Source organism: Diuraphis noxia, unplaced genomic scaffold (assembly GCF_037042655.1).
Source record: "Diuraphis noxia isolate RWA-SAM2 unplaced genomic scaffold, SU_Dnox_SAM2 contig0007, whole genome shotgun sequence".
Classification (NCBI taxonomy): domain Eukaryota; kingdom Metazoa; phylum Arthropoda; class Insecta; order Hemiptera; family Aphididae; genus Diuraphis; species Diuraphis noxia.
Window position 1 is genome coordinate 1,419,964 of NW_028301717.1, and position 13,288 is coordinate 1,433,251.

A 13,288-nucleotide genomic window follows, 5' to 3' on the forward strand; every position below is an offset into this window, starting at 1 on the left:
GAATAACAGCCGCGCTAGAAACAAAGAATAATGAGAATTATCTTTCTACCGGCAGCACTGATATTCCACCAGGTGTTGCAAATCTGTACCCTATAAGAATTAAGAACCCATGCAAGCCGCTAGGTGGATTTATAAATCCACCTTGAACCTATGTTAAACTGAAAAAGTGTCTCTTCTGGTTATTCTGTGGTTATACTGTATATATACGTGCTTATTGTTCTTCTATTCTAACAGGGTATAGACCAGTCATGACCAACCCGCGGCCCGCGGGCCACATGTGGCCCGTTACAAATTATTAAAATAAAACAAAATATTCCAAAAAATATTCCAATTATTACAAAATACGATTTTAATTAATTTATAAATAAAAAATACAATAATAAAAATAAAAATAAAAAGTATATAAAAATGTTTTTAATGTGAAATTTGAACTTGTGTTTCTTTGACTAATAATGAAAAATCTGGTTGGAATTTAGTTGTTCCAATCCTCAAAATTGAATGAAGGTGTTCATCCGTAAGTCGCGATCTATGAACTGATTTTGTTTGTTTCATCCGTGAAAATATTTGTTCACATATATACGTCGAGCCAAATACAGTTGCCATTTTCATCATAATGTCTCTCAAAGCAGGGAAATCTTCGTGTGAAAGCGTTGAATAAAATTTTAAAATATCATTTTTTTTCATTGTTTGAAATTCATCATATTAAAATGAATTTGTTTTTAACTCGATAAGTTCAAGTTGAAAAGAAGTATCGACATCAAAATATTTAAATGTGTTGTTACGTCTGTAAGAAAAGCTAAATCCCACAACCAATTATCATCTTTAAGTTCTAAAATTTGTTTTCCCTTGTCGATCATGAACATTTCAATTTCTTTTCGTAGATCAAAAAATCGTTTCAAAACCTTTCCTCTGCTTAGCCATCGAACGTGATTATGATACACCACGTCATTGTACTCAGCTTCTATTTCGAGAAGAAAACTTTGAAACTGTCTATGAGTAAGGCCATGAGACCTAATAAAATTAACCGCTTTTGTTACAACAGACATAACATGTTCGAGACCTATAACTTTTCCACAGAGAGCCTGCTGATGAATAATACAGTGAATATTAATAGGAGGTTCAGTATTTTTCAATTTTAAAAGTTTATTTACTCTACCAACAAAACCAATATTCTCTCCTCTCATATTTGGAGCGCCATCTGTTGTTATGCAACTTAGATTTCTCCAATCGAGCTTAAGATCTTGAAGACAAAGACCTACTTTTTCAAATATATCAGCCCCTGTTGTTCGATTATGCATACTTTGTAAAGAAGCCAACTCCTCTGTTATATTAAAATTAATATCAATGCCACGAATAATTATTAGCAGCTGGGCAGTATCGGTGATATCGGTACTCTCATCCAGTGCTAGCGAAAAATATTTGAAATCTCGTGCTTTGTTCTATAGCTGTGTAAGTATGTTATTCCCTATATTTTCAACACGTCTGGTAATTGTGTTTCGTGATAAACTTATTTCCTTAAAAAGTTCTAATTTTTCAGGAATTATTTCTTCAACCACAGTTAAAATACATTTTTTTATAAAATCTCCCTCACTTAGAGGTTTAGTTTCACTAGCTATCAAATTCGCTACTTTATAGCTCGCTTGTACAACATTTGTTTTAGTTGAATTTTGTTTTTTAAATAAATTTGAAACATTTTGGGTGTGGATATCTTTTTTGAATGCTTCTAACTTAGTAACACGTAATTCTCCTAATTAAATAATATTACACGACATTAAGTTTTTGTATAACTTAATTATATTGAAAATAATAGCTTACCTTTTAAATTGCCGAATTTTGCTTCATGTTTTGTTTCATAATGTCGTTTGATATTAAATTCTTTAAAAACTGAAACCGTTTCACGACACACAAGGCAAACAGCTTTTCTATTAATTTCAATGAAAAAGTAACTTATTGACCATTTTTCGTTAAAAATTCGGTAATCATCATTGTATTTGCGCTTTTTTCTGTCGGACATTTTAAAATAGAAATTTTATGATTTAAAATCGATATCACCCGTGCACTATAAAGAGCGTACTGACTACTGATCAAGTTAATGTGTACCTACAACGTGTACCTCAATTTGTAATCTGTGCTATAGTCAATAAAAAAGATAAGAAAATCAGTCCAACATGTACCTCCATATTATATTGCAACCTACGATGTGTAACTAAATTATATTAAGATTGAGATTATGAGTACTTTTATATTTGGTGGCCCGCTCGATTACAAATGTTTACCAAAGTGGCACGCCGAGGAAAAAAGGTTGGGCATCACTGGTATAGACTATAGTGCTGGACATCAAATCCGGATAAATCCGTATCCAGATTACCAATCCGGATCAATCCGGTTTGAAACAATCGTCATTCGTCATTAATCTGTTTATCCGGATTACGGATTAAAAATTATCAATCCGGATTATGATACCAATCCGGATTAATATAATTAATTAAAATTATAATAAAAAATATTTGTGCATTCCGTCCACCTCAACACCTTCAGAAAGAGCGTTCTCATAAGTCATAACACAAAGCAGCAAAATTAAAATAATATTTGTTTTTTTTTTTATAATGTAACATTTTCTATGTACAAAAATTAAATAAAAATAGTTTTTCAAATTAACCATGTGATTTTTATTTAGTTACTACTTAGTACTTAGTACTTACTAGTTACTAGTTATATTTTCATCAGTGTATGGGGTAGTAATTTGTTTATTTTATTATAAATCAACATTAAAGTATTAAACACCTTTTTGGAAAATATAATGATCTAATATGAATTAGTATGTGATAAATAATCAATTTACATAGAAATAAAAAAAAGAATATAGATTGATAGTTGATACAATAATTATTATTAAATTAGTAATTAACTTAATTAATAATTAATATAACAAACAAATATATTATATGTTAATTATAGTCGATACTATATTATATTATCATACATAATATCATGATGTCTATACTTTGTTGATTGTTCATAAACATTATTTTAAAATTATTAATTCAGCTTTATAAATTAAACCCGTTGCTCGGATTTACCGATTCAATCCGTAAATCCGGAGAACGGATTGAATTCGATAATCCGATTAAAACCGATTGAATCCGTCAATCCAGATTCTGTATTTCAATCCGTGATCCGGATTAGGCAAGCCAATGTCCAGCACTATAGTGCGGCCAGCGAAACTAGGCGGGTGATCGCCGCGCGCCTGGTGGCCAATTTTCGTCAGTGTTTCCAAGACTTCATTCCCGCGTAAAATAATTTTAAAAAAGCTCTGGAGTTGTAATAAAAACTAAACGACAAACGTTCGATATTTCTATACGTAAAACTTATTATTTATTAATTATCACATTCGCTAATAAGTAATAATATTAATATCATTATTTTTTACGCAATTACATAATATGTATGTACATTTAAAAACTAATAACTAAGTAATGAAACTTAAAACTATTATAATAATATTTACATAGAAAAATGGTTTTCCGAATTGAAATATTCTAGTCCTCACAGCTGTCGTCTTCATCTTCACTTGAGCTGCTTTCGTCAGGATTAATGGTCAATATTATTGGTTCTAATATCTCATCCCTTAGTCCCGCCTTGACGTAGTCCTCTTCCTGGATCTTGACGCAATGCTCACCACATTTGGCCCAATCGTTCGAAGTAACTGCATCGATCTCTTTATGCACAAGTTTCTCGACATCTGCAATTTTGAAAGTTGAATTTTTTTCAGCCACTCTGCCTTTAACTTGCGCCCAAATAAGTTCTATTGGGTTATACTGACAGTGGTAAGGGGGAAGCCTTACCACTTCATGACCCATTTCGGAAGTTAGTTCATCCAGTTTATATTTTTTTCCGCGCGGCATCGAAAGTTTCACCTTTTCCCGTAACTCGTCAAGTGTTTCTACAGGAGAAAAATCTATATTTTTATCCCGTAACCACTGTTGAACATCTGACTTTCTACTGTTGGACTTCGGATAGTTCTCGGCCAAAGAAGAGTGATATGAAGCGTTATCCATGACAATAATACTCGGCTCTTCTAAGTTAAGTAACATTTGTGAAAACCAACTTTCAAAAATTGTGACGTTCATTTGTGAATGATAATCCTTGTCACCAGAATTACATCGAAAAATAAGTTTTGATTCTTTAATGAATCCGAAGGAAGGAGATCCGGCGTGGCATACTATGAGGCGGCTGCCTTTGTCTGTAGGTACTTTTAAGCCTTCCGTATTTTCTTCATTTTGCCAAATACGTCCACGCGTATGATTTTGATTAACCCAGGTTTCATCTAAGTAGATTACCGGCCGAGTATCACCGTTCCTACGAAACTCGTTCATTTTTCTAAGAAATTTAACGCGCGCAGCTACTATATCGGACCGTTCCATCAAGAATTTGCGACCGTCGTTACATTTTTTGTACTTAAAATGAAGTTGTTTTAAAATTATTTTTACCGACGATTTTGATCCACGGTAATTTAATTTTTCACGCAGTTCCGATAATATTTTAGCACTCGTTGGAAATTCACCTTTGTCGTAAAAGCTATGGACAACTCTTCTGACCACTTCATTGTCAAAATCATCAAGTTCAGTGACAGATTTCTCGCGACAGTATTTTTTTCGTGGCGATTGAAATTTAAGGTCATTAGAACTTCCGACACATAATAGTTCTTCTCGATTTCCAGTTACTTTACTTTCATGACATATCCGTTGTACAGTTCTCAGACTCACCGCACAAGCTTCGGCCGTCCTCTCCTGTGATTGTCGAAAATAATCTGCTAATTCCGGCTTATCTTTGCAGTTGGCTAAGGTTTTAAAAAATGTATATACGTTGTATATTGTTTTTTTCGTTTGGGAATGTATATCGGGTCTAATTGACATTTTGAAAAAATAATTTACACAAACGATCAGTAAAAAAAACAAACACAAAAAAAAATTCAAATATTGTAAAATATTAAAACAGCCGTGTAAAAAAATCACATTAAACTTAAACGATAGCAATCAACAGATACACGAAGGGCAGAGGATCGAAGACTAACACATTATGAAGAAAAAAATGGTTCTTGTACACAATTTGGTTTCAATAAAATTACAATAGGTACAATAAAGTCAATGGAATGTGGTCTCCAGTGCCAGATGTCCAGTTTCAATAGAAAAACGGCGCGCTAGACGGTTACCCTCACCCTCGGCAGTATGTAGTACCCATATTATTATATTATATATATTGTATAAACGATGTACCTCATACCATGGAACACTACATTATATAGTGTTCAATGCTTATACGCTAATAAAATATTTGTGTTGTAAGGACACCCAAAATTTTTTATAAAACAGCTGAAACACAACTGCATCAGCTATTCATTTAATAAGCAATACTTTTAGAATCCCTGGTTCACATGAAAACAGCCACCAGGCGCGCGGCGATCACCCGCCTAGTTTCGCTGGCCGCACTATAGTATAGACGACAGATGTAGATAACAGGGTTAGGTTAGATGAAACTATTAGAATTAATAAAGTATTTGTGTGATATCCAATGCAATGTACTTAAAATTTAAGGTTTTTTATGACTTAAATTAATAATATCTATTATCTAACTACTGCCTTGACTAAATACTGTAAGGCCATACTTTTACAGTCACTTAAGTCTGATGATACGTCTACAAAATATAATAGTCAGTAACCACTAAGATTAGGTTTCATAAATACAATTTCAATAATTATATTAATATATTAATGTTATTATATCTTAGTTCATGACACGGTTTAAGACATGATAAATTTAATTTAATTAGATAGAATGGTTCGGTGGCTGACAGTAAAGTTCAAGTGTACATCGTCAAAACACGGTATATGTATTTTTCATAATTTGATATGAAAATGATTTTTGTAAAGTACGTCGGGCCGCCAACTTAACTTCATACTTATCATTTGAAACTTCATATGGTTATCAAGGAAATGCATATAATTCAATTTAAATCGACAAAATGGTATTTTTAGCTTTCCTTAAGCTGTAATAGTTATAGTAGATACTGTGTTTTGAAATTTATAGAAAAATTTGAAAATCTTATTACATTTAATTTAAAACACAGTATGTGTAAATTATATTTGTTAAATAAAAATTAAGCCCATTTAGGGGGGTATTTAAGAGGGGTGATGCATAGACATAATATAAAACAACCATCGTACATGCCTATAAATTTTTTTTGATTCTTAAAAAAATGAATAATAAATATTTAAATAATTAAGGTATATATTTTACATTTTACATGTCTATTGTCTTATCAGTTATCACTTTTATTTACACAAAATAATACCTTGGAATAAAATCAGTAAAAATGTTTTATCCATGCTATTTTACCTTCTCCGGTCTTGTTATTTAGGCTTAATTTATTGATGGCGAGGGGGGAGGAACGCGCAGTCCATCTATATTATGTCTATGGGGTGATGGGTCAACCGTCACCTCCTAGATCTATATTTTGTATTCAATATTTTGAAAAATCATTAATCTTATTTATCATTTGGCAAGAAGACGTGGCATAATAAAAAATCGAGTCGCCCTATTTCTCCTAAAATAAAGTCTAAATACTCCCCTAACTCCAATGAACTAACAAATGTTTAAATTGTTTTATGAGTGGAGTATTTTTACAAACTAGTATGAAAGTTCCAAACCAATAACCAATTAACAAATGCTTATTTCGCACTAGTTTACTTAAACTAGTATTGAATTTATATTTAAATGCTCAATTAGTAAGTATAACGTCCAAATGGTAGTGGTTGAATCTAGTCTTTTAAAGCACTACACTTTGTTGGTATTATGAATCATTTGCTTTTACTTACCACAAACTGTATTTTGTTAATGCTCTTTAATCTCAATCTAAAAATTATCATACTAAATTGCATAATTTACTGGTTTCAAACTAAAGAATAACTGGTAAATGACAGATTTAATAAAATTATGTGAAAGCTAGAAATAACCACTTAAAATAAAATTCAAAAATAAAAACAAATATGTATCACTTTCTTTATTGCATAAAATATATAATTTGAAAATACCTAGTCTTCAGGTAGAACAATTTTTACAGTTTTATATAATAATAACAACAAATATAAACAAAATAAATAATAGTAAAATATAATAAAATAATTGTTAGGTACTTATTCAGTCTTTATTAAGTCTTATTCATAATCAGAAGTTCTGAAAGCATTACCAAGGCCCATCTCATCAACCAAATCCTCTGAAGTGTCAGACACTGGAAGATTTATCCAAAAATGTTTCCTGTTTTCTGGCATTACTGGAACAAGTTTGTCAACGATTCCTTTTTTTTTATTGAGGTTAATTCCTCTATGTTGAGTAATTTTTTTAGGGGCATATGTTTTAATGTCTTTCAAAAAATTTTTTTGTAAGAAGTCTAAAGTCTTTGGCTCTCCATCAAAATCTGTCCAGTATTCCATACAAGTTGATCCTCTTGAAAATTTGGCCATGACAACACTGTTCATTTTAAATCCATACAATGTATCTGTTTTCGCATTGGTAGTCCTTTTTTTGTTTTGCCACTCATAAAAATCTTTCAATTCTAAAATATTTAAATTTTGTCGGCTTTGGGAAATACAATTCTTAAGGTCTTCAAAGTCATATATATTCCTAATTTGTTTAAATTTTTTTTCAATGTTTCCATGGACCCCATCAGCAGTCATATGGGTATGACCCTTAGTTAGGTATTTCATTGTTACTGATTTTGTATTTTGAAATGATGAATTTGTTGAATTTAAGTTACATACTAATGCCGTATATAAGGTCCAATTTTTGTTCTGGCCAGTGCAATTATCGGCCCAGAAAATAAAATCTTGTACATCTCTTTGTTTACTAATTAAAGCCAATATTGAGTCTGTAACATTTTCAGCTTTACGCCCAGCAATGGCTTCATGCCAAAGTACACAGTGGCATAAGGCATTTGGTTTTAATTGAGCAAATGTTTCATTAAATACCACTAGTCTACTGGTGAAAAAAGAAGATTTAGTATCCGGCATATTAGGAATTAATATAACTTTTTGTAAATCCATAGAGTAGATACAAGTTGACTCGATACTCAGTTTTGAATCTTCCTTATACTTCGAAGTTGCTGCTAAAGCCTTGGCTTTATGGTTTTCCAAAAGTGTAATATTATCTTTAATTCCATTCTCATCAGTAGAATTTTCGATTATATTTTGATAGGTAGAGCAATCTTCACATATATCAATTGTGGGATTTCTTAAAGATATATTTAAATCCTTTATGATTTGCCTATAAAACTCTTGAGAACAATAGTTTTTATGTTGTAAGCAAAAATCATCATACATGGCTTTTACAGTTAAACCAAAAGGCAAGTACATAATATTTGGTGCATTAAGTCGCCGATAATGACTTACAGATGGTTTGTACAGCCTTATATGATCAGCTACAATATCCTTGGCTATACATTTTTTAATATTTTGCTGTCCTCTATTTTCAGTAACAGATGACATACAAAAATTACTGTTCATGTTTTTTACTAGTTCTGTTAAAACAGAATCATTTGTATAGCCAAGAACATTTAAAAGAGTGGTCTTACATACCTGTACTTCATTTTTTTTGGAGTCTGGAAGCTTATAAACCCTGGATTGTGACTTTTTAAAGCTATAAACAGTACCCTCCACTGTTGTTCGACGTTTTACAGATGTTATTGTTACGCATTTTGCTAAAAATTGTCTCCTCTGGACATACGTTGTTAGAGACCAATAAGTTTTCCATAAAAACTTTTGATGATCAGTGGATAGATTGTCTCTACACTTATTTTTACACTCTACAGGGCATGTAAGAGAACGGTTTGGATGTTTTGTCTTGGCATTGACATTCTTTAATTCCCTTTTTTCTTCTAGTACTGCTTTTTTATCTGCCGGACTAAACTTCTTCTTTTTCCTTGCAGCTTCAATAATTTGATTATCTGGAATATGTTAAATACTTATATACAATATGTAAATATGATGTAGTAACAACTGCATGGTTGTATATATAAATTATTTAGCACCTTGATGTTCAGTAATTGGGGTTAAATCAGGATTAAAGTTACTGTCATCCAAATTTTCTTCAACTTCTTCAACTAAAAAATATAAATACTAGTATACAATTTGATGTGACATTTTTATATGATGTATTAACAAATGCATTGTTGTGTATATAAATTATTTAGTACCAAAATGTTCAGTAATTGGGATATAATCAGGATTTAAATCACTGTCATCCAAATCTTCTTCAACTAAACAATATAATAAACACTATAAAAAAATAATATAAAATATAACATGACATGTTAATATGTTGTGCAACTAAATACTATGTGTGTATAAAACATTTAGTACCTTCTTTGACAGTAATAGGAATAAAATCATCTTCAACATTGTCAACTAAAAATAGAATTACATGTTAATGTAAATACATAATATAATAATAAGTAATTACTTAAGAAAACTTACTTAGGCGTCTTGGTAATGCATAATTGTGATCCCAGTCCATAATTCTTTTTTTAATTAGTTATTTAATGTAAAAATTTTAAAATAAAAACAAAACGTTGCTAGCAGTTACTATGTTTTGAGTTTGAATTTCACTATGCTTCAAATATATTTTAGCAGATAACAATCATAACAAATTTAAAACACAGTATCTACACTTCGTGTAGTAATAATTTGTTATTGTTTTTTTATTTATCAGAATAAAATGCTGTAGTTACTGTGTGGTAACTCTTGATATAATTGTATGTTTCCAAAGAAGATATTATATAAAAGATCTGCACGAGTTGGAACCAAAGAGTATATAAAAATGTAAATTTTGATAAAAATGTTGATTACTGTGTTTCGGACAACAACTGCCCCCAACACCGTCATAATCACGGCTATAAATTAATATTATCTATAGCCGTGGTCATAATATCAGCATTTAATCATAGACCTTATACTCTGAGTATAAGGTATATGCATTTAATCTATTCTGTGATAATATTATGTTCTTGGATACCATCGCTGTTACAGATTTCAAGTGAACTAGGAACTACATTACAACAATAATACCTAGGTAAGAAAATGCATTTATAATGAATTCAATAATATATTAATTAAATTATTTAATAACCCACCAAAAAATAATAATATCGTGATCTTGATAATACCAAAAATATTTTATAAGTTGTTTATATATTAAACCAATCTTTGTTTTTATTGTTTTACATTATTTTAATAATATTAATTCATAATTAATAATTAATATAATAATATAGGCTAGAAAGGTAAACATATTACTGTCATTATAATATTTTAGAAATATGGTATTTGTGAATTATTATAAATATTATTGAATGTGGATATTATACATTATAAGGAAATTGCAATGGTAAATGGGAAAATTAATTATAAATAAAAAGTCCTTCCATTTTTTTTTTTCATGTTATTTATTCAAAATTGCGCTTATGGTCCTAGTGCCAGTTTTTCAAATTTTTAATTTGAAAATTAAATTTCAAATTTTAGTTGCCTATATCACTCTTATTAAAAGTCTTAGAAAAACTTCCTACCACCCACATCGATCTCTGAATGCTTTTATCTGAGATCCATGCGGGCTGTAGAATATTTCTCTCTAGCAATTTAAAAAAAAAAATTATGAAATTTGGTTGATTCTTCAAGGTGGTATCGTTATTCCTGATGAGTGCATTTTTGAGGACAAAATGGCACAGGGCGCCTTAAGTCACCATTGCAACGGTTAAGAGGAAAATGGTTATGGCTAAATAACCGGACGTTTAATACTAGGGATTTATGTGACATGAATATATGTTATATATTTGTTAGCAATGATTAACACGTGTAGTTTACACAATAAACAGAGCCAAGTGCAATGGTACATTCGGTTTACCACAAATTAAGAGAGAAAAAAACCTACAAAATTAAAATGCATTCCTCGCTTTACTCAGAATCTAAAAAATATGAGTAGCTTGTGTGGCATAAAATCCAAGATGAAGAAGAAAAAGGAGATATTAAAATAAAAATAGAACCATTCACTGATGACCTAGGTAAATAATATGTTTTATGTTCAATTTTATGTTTCTGTGTCAAATAAAATACATTTTTATTTTTATGTGAATTATTGAATATGAACTTGCAAATGAAATGAGTCTGTATAGATGTTACTATTAAGGTAATTTTGTATTAAATTAAAATGTACCTTAGCTACCTGGGTTTCATTTATTTTAGATTAAAATGGCTCTGCAAATAGGTTTTTGTCCTTTTGGTAGAGGTTGGGAACGGACAAAGCGAAATGATTTTAGTGATGATTTATTATTGTACATTATTTTTTAGATTTTAGCTGATAGTTAGGATAAAATGATTTGTTAATTATTTATATTTAATTTTGGTACATAGGTAATATCCACATTAATATTTATTAATATTCACACAATTCACAATTAACCTATTTCTAAAATATATGATATTACTACCAATTGGCAATTAGTAATTACTAATTAATATTATAATCAATGAATAATAATTATCGGATTATCACAGGCATTATCATTGTTATATTGTTATCATTTATATTTTCCGCGCATGCCCATTTGTTATCATAGTTGTCTTTATTAAAGACCCGACTGTCGGGGATATAGCCACAGCTTTCTTTTTTATTTTAATTTGTAATTTTATTGTAATTCAAAAATATTCATGAAGACTTGAAACTTTTACATACAAGATACCTAATATTTTTGTAATTAACTATATGCAATGATATTTTGTATTTTAGCTTTTGATTTTTGAGGCCCCTTTATAGCCGGAGGAAAGTGTACATTGGGCACCTAATAGTTTTAGCACTTGAAAACAACAATAATACAATTGTTAGGGCACGTCTTGAACTATGTTAAACGGTTTGGGCTGTTCTAACTTTTAATTATAGAATTTTTAGATGTTTCATAAAATGTATACAAAATAAATTTTTATACTAAGATTTTGTTGGATACACTACTTTAGGATTATAATGTGTGAGCTGCAATACCATAATGAGACTTCAATTATAATATTATGATTGTTTTTAGAAAAAAATTGTTATTACAATTCTCGTACTACAAAAAATTCAAAAATGCAACGCGAAGACAAACAATTGGAACTGGTGCTTGAAAATTTCCAGAGCAAGTTGAATGAGTTTAAAGCTCAGATATATGCTCTTATATTCAAGTTAGAACATGAACGAGACAATGTCAACTGGACGACGGTGCTTGATACTTTTGCAGTGTTCTCAACACAGTACACTGCCATCATGAAATATCTCTCTTACGAGAAACTTCCGCAGTTGCGTAACTACAGTGTGTTACCACTGATGTTAAACCCTGAGCGCGATGAAGATCTTGCACGCATCACTGAGAATCGAGTGCCAGCCCTGTCCCACGATATTGTACCAGATTTCTTACGTACCAAAACCGAACCTGAAGTTGAACACAAACTCATGCAGGTCACTAAAATGTATTATTTATATTCTCCTCTCATTATGTCCATTTATCACTATTACATTTTCTTATTTTATAATATGTATAATTGATTCTGCAGGTTGAGCACAAAGCAGGTGGCTTACAATTTGAAACAGCACAAAAACAGTTGGCAGCATTCAACAAGGTAGTTAATCATGTACTGGACCTTGTTTCTAAAGCTAGAGAAGAATGGGAAGTGGAAACTGGAGCTCGTGTTGGTATTGGCCAAACGTCATCAGTTGCAGACCTGCATACACTTGTGTCCGCTGTAAGCATGGGTAAAAATTTAAAACCGATGGTACCACAAGTATCTCCTGGTGGTATGATGGTGCCTCCGACTGGTAGACCAGTTACTCCTAGCATGGGACCAAATACACCACCAATGGGAATGATGCCCAAACCACCTCCTGGAATGAAGACCAATGTAAAGGCAGCTGGAGCACCTCATCCATATAGATGAACAGTTCTGCAATGTTATTCTTCTTAATGTTGTATAAAATATTTTTTCATACCTATGTTAATAACTGAAACATTTTAACATAAATTAATACAACATTGAATATAATGTACATATTAGTACATTATAATATTGTATAACAAATTTAAATGTTTTTTTTTTCTATAACATAACTTAAAAATTTACAGTTAATTTAATTATACAGTAAATAAAAATAATTTATACTCTTTGTATATCGAATAAATAATGGTAAATTAATTTTTCTTTTTATTAAAAATAGC

The 13,288-nt window shown here is 30.5% G+C and overlaps 5 protein-coding genes across 8 annotated transcripts; 1 reads left to right on the top strand and 4 right to left on the bottom strand.

The window, feature by feature from the left end:
- Nucleotides 1-331: 331 nt before the first annotated feature.
- Nucleotides 332-2,304, bottom strand: LOC149054370 (general transcription factor II-I repeat domain-containing protein 2-like). Its single transcript, XM_089230347.1, has 2 exons — nucleotides 1,816-2,304; nucleotides 332-1,747 (listed from the first exon to the last, which is right to left on the bottom strand). The coding sequence occupies exons 1-2, from the start codon at nucleotides 2,012-2,014 to the stop codon at nucleotides 1,440-1,442; spliced, it is 507 nt and encodes a 168-aa protein (XP_089086473.1). The 5' UTR covers nucleotides 2,015-2,304; the 3' UTR covers nucleotides 332-1,439.
- LOC149054371 (general transcription factor II-I repeat domain-containing protein 2-like) lies at nucleotides 720-1,298 on the bottom strand. Its single transcript, XM_089230286.1, has one exon. It carries the CDS (start codon nucleotides 1,296-1,298, stop codon nucleotides 720-722), a length of 579 nt encoding a protein of 192 aa, XP_089086412.1.
- Nucleotides 2,305-3,352: 1,048 nt separating the features above from the next.
- LOC149054372 (uncharacterized) lies at nucleotides 3,353-5,378 on the bottom strand. The gene has a single exon (XM_089230329.1). The coding sequence runs from the start codon at nucleotides 4,914-4,916 to the stop codon at nucleotides 3,540-3,542; it is 1,377 nt and encodes a 458-aa protein (XP_089086455.1). The 5' UTR covers nucleotides 4,917-5,378; the 3' UTR covers nucleotides 3,353-3,539.
- Nucleotides 5,379-7,045: 1,667 nt separating this feature from the next.
- Nucleotides 7,046-9,742, bottom strand: LOC149054373 (uncharacterized). 3 transcript variants are annotated; one of them, XM_089230319.1, is made up of 5 exons: nucleotides 9,528-9,742; nucleotides 9,414-9,458; nucleotides 9,248-9,310; nucleotides 9,083-9,154; nucleotides 7,046-8,998 (listed from the first exon to the last, which is right to left on the bottom strand). In XM_089230319.1, the coding sequence occupies exons 1-5, from the start codon at nucleotides 9,565-9,567 to the stop codon at nucleotides 7,215-7,217; spliced, it is 2,004 nt and encodes a 667-aa protein (XP_089086445.1). In that variant the 5' UTR covers nucleotides 9,568-9,742; the 3' UTR covers nucleotides 7,046-7,214. The 3 variants fall into 3 exon arrangements, with proteins under 3 accessions (XP_089086445.1, XP_089086446.1, XP_089086447.1); XM_089230320.1 differs by having other exon boundaries at nucleotides 9,248-9,329; XM_089230321.1 differs by lacking the exon at nucleotides 9,248-9,310.
- A 225-nt stretch (nucleotides 9,743-9,967) lies between these two features.
- Nucleotides 9,968-13,265, top strand: LOC149054374 (mediator of RNA polymerase II transcription subunit 8-like). 2 transcript variants are annotated; one of them, XM_089230337.1, is made up of 3 exons: nucleotides 9,968-10,122; nucleotides 12,122-12,534; nucleotides 12,630-13,265. In XM_089230337.1, exons 2-3 carry the CDS (start codon nucleotides 12,166-12,168, stop codon nucleotides 13,008-13,010), a joined length of 750 nt encoding a protein of 249 aa, XP_089086463.1. In that variant the 5' UTR covers nucleotides 9,968-10,122; nucleotides 12,122-12,165; the 3' UTR covers nucleotides 13,011-13,265. The 2 variants fall into 2 exon arrangements, with proteins under 2 accessions (XP_089086463.1, XP_089086464.1); XM_089230338.1 differs by lacking the exon at nucleotides 9,968-10,122 and adding an exon at nucleotides 11,675-12,067.
- The last annotated feature ends 23 nt before the right edge of the window (nucleotides 13,266-13,288 follow it).

Excerpts from the sequence above, each read along its gene's own strand:
- LOC149054373 (XM_089230319.1), bottom strand. The coding sequence starts at position 9,567 with ATGGACTGGGATCACAATTATGCATTACCAAGACGCCTAA. Across the intron at positions 9,459-9,527 it reads TGCATTACCAAGACGCCTAA|TTGACAATGTTGAAGATGAT; the intron begins GTAAGTTTTCTT and ends TTCTATTTTTAG. Across the intron at positions 9,155-9,247 it reads CCCAATTACTGAACATTTTG|TTGAAGAAGTTGAAGAAAAT; the intron begins GTACTAAATAAT and ends TATATTTTTTAG.
- LOC149054371 (XM_089230286.1), bottom strand. The coding sequence starts at position 1,298 with ATGCATAATCGAACAACAGGGGCTGATATATTTGAAAAAGTAGGTCTT.
- LOC149054374 (XM_089230337.1), top strand. The coding sequence starts at position 12,166 with ATGCAACGCGAAGACAAACAATTGGAACTGGTGCTTGAAAATTTCCAG. Across the intron at positions 12,535-12,629 it reads TTGAACACAAACTCATGCAG|GTTGAGCACAAAGCAGGTGG; the intron begins GTCACTAAAATG and ends TTGATTCTGCAG.
- LOC149054372 (XM_089230329.1), bottom strand. The coding sequence starts at position 4,916 with ATGTCAATTAGACCCGATATACATTCCCAAACGAAAAAAACAATATAC.
- LOC149054370 (XM_089230347.1), bottom strand. The coding sequence starts at position 2,014 with ATGTCCGACAGAAAAAAGCGCAAATACAATGATGATTACCGAATTTTT. Across the intron at positions 1,748-1,815 it reads AAAATTCGGCAATTTAAAAG|GAGAATTACGTGTTACTAAG; the intron begins GTAAGCTATTAT and ends TTATTTAATTAG.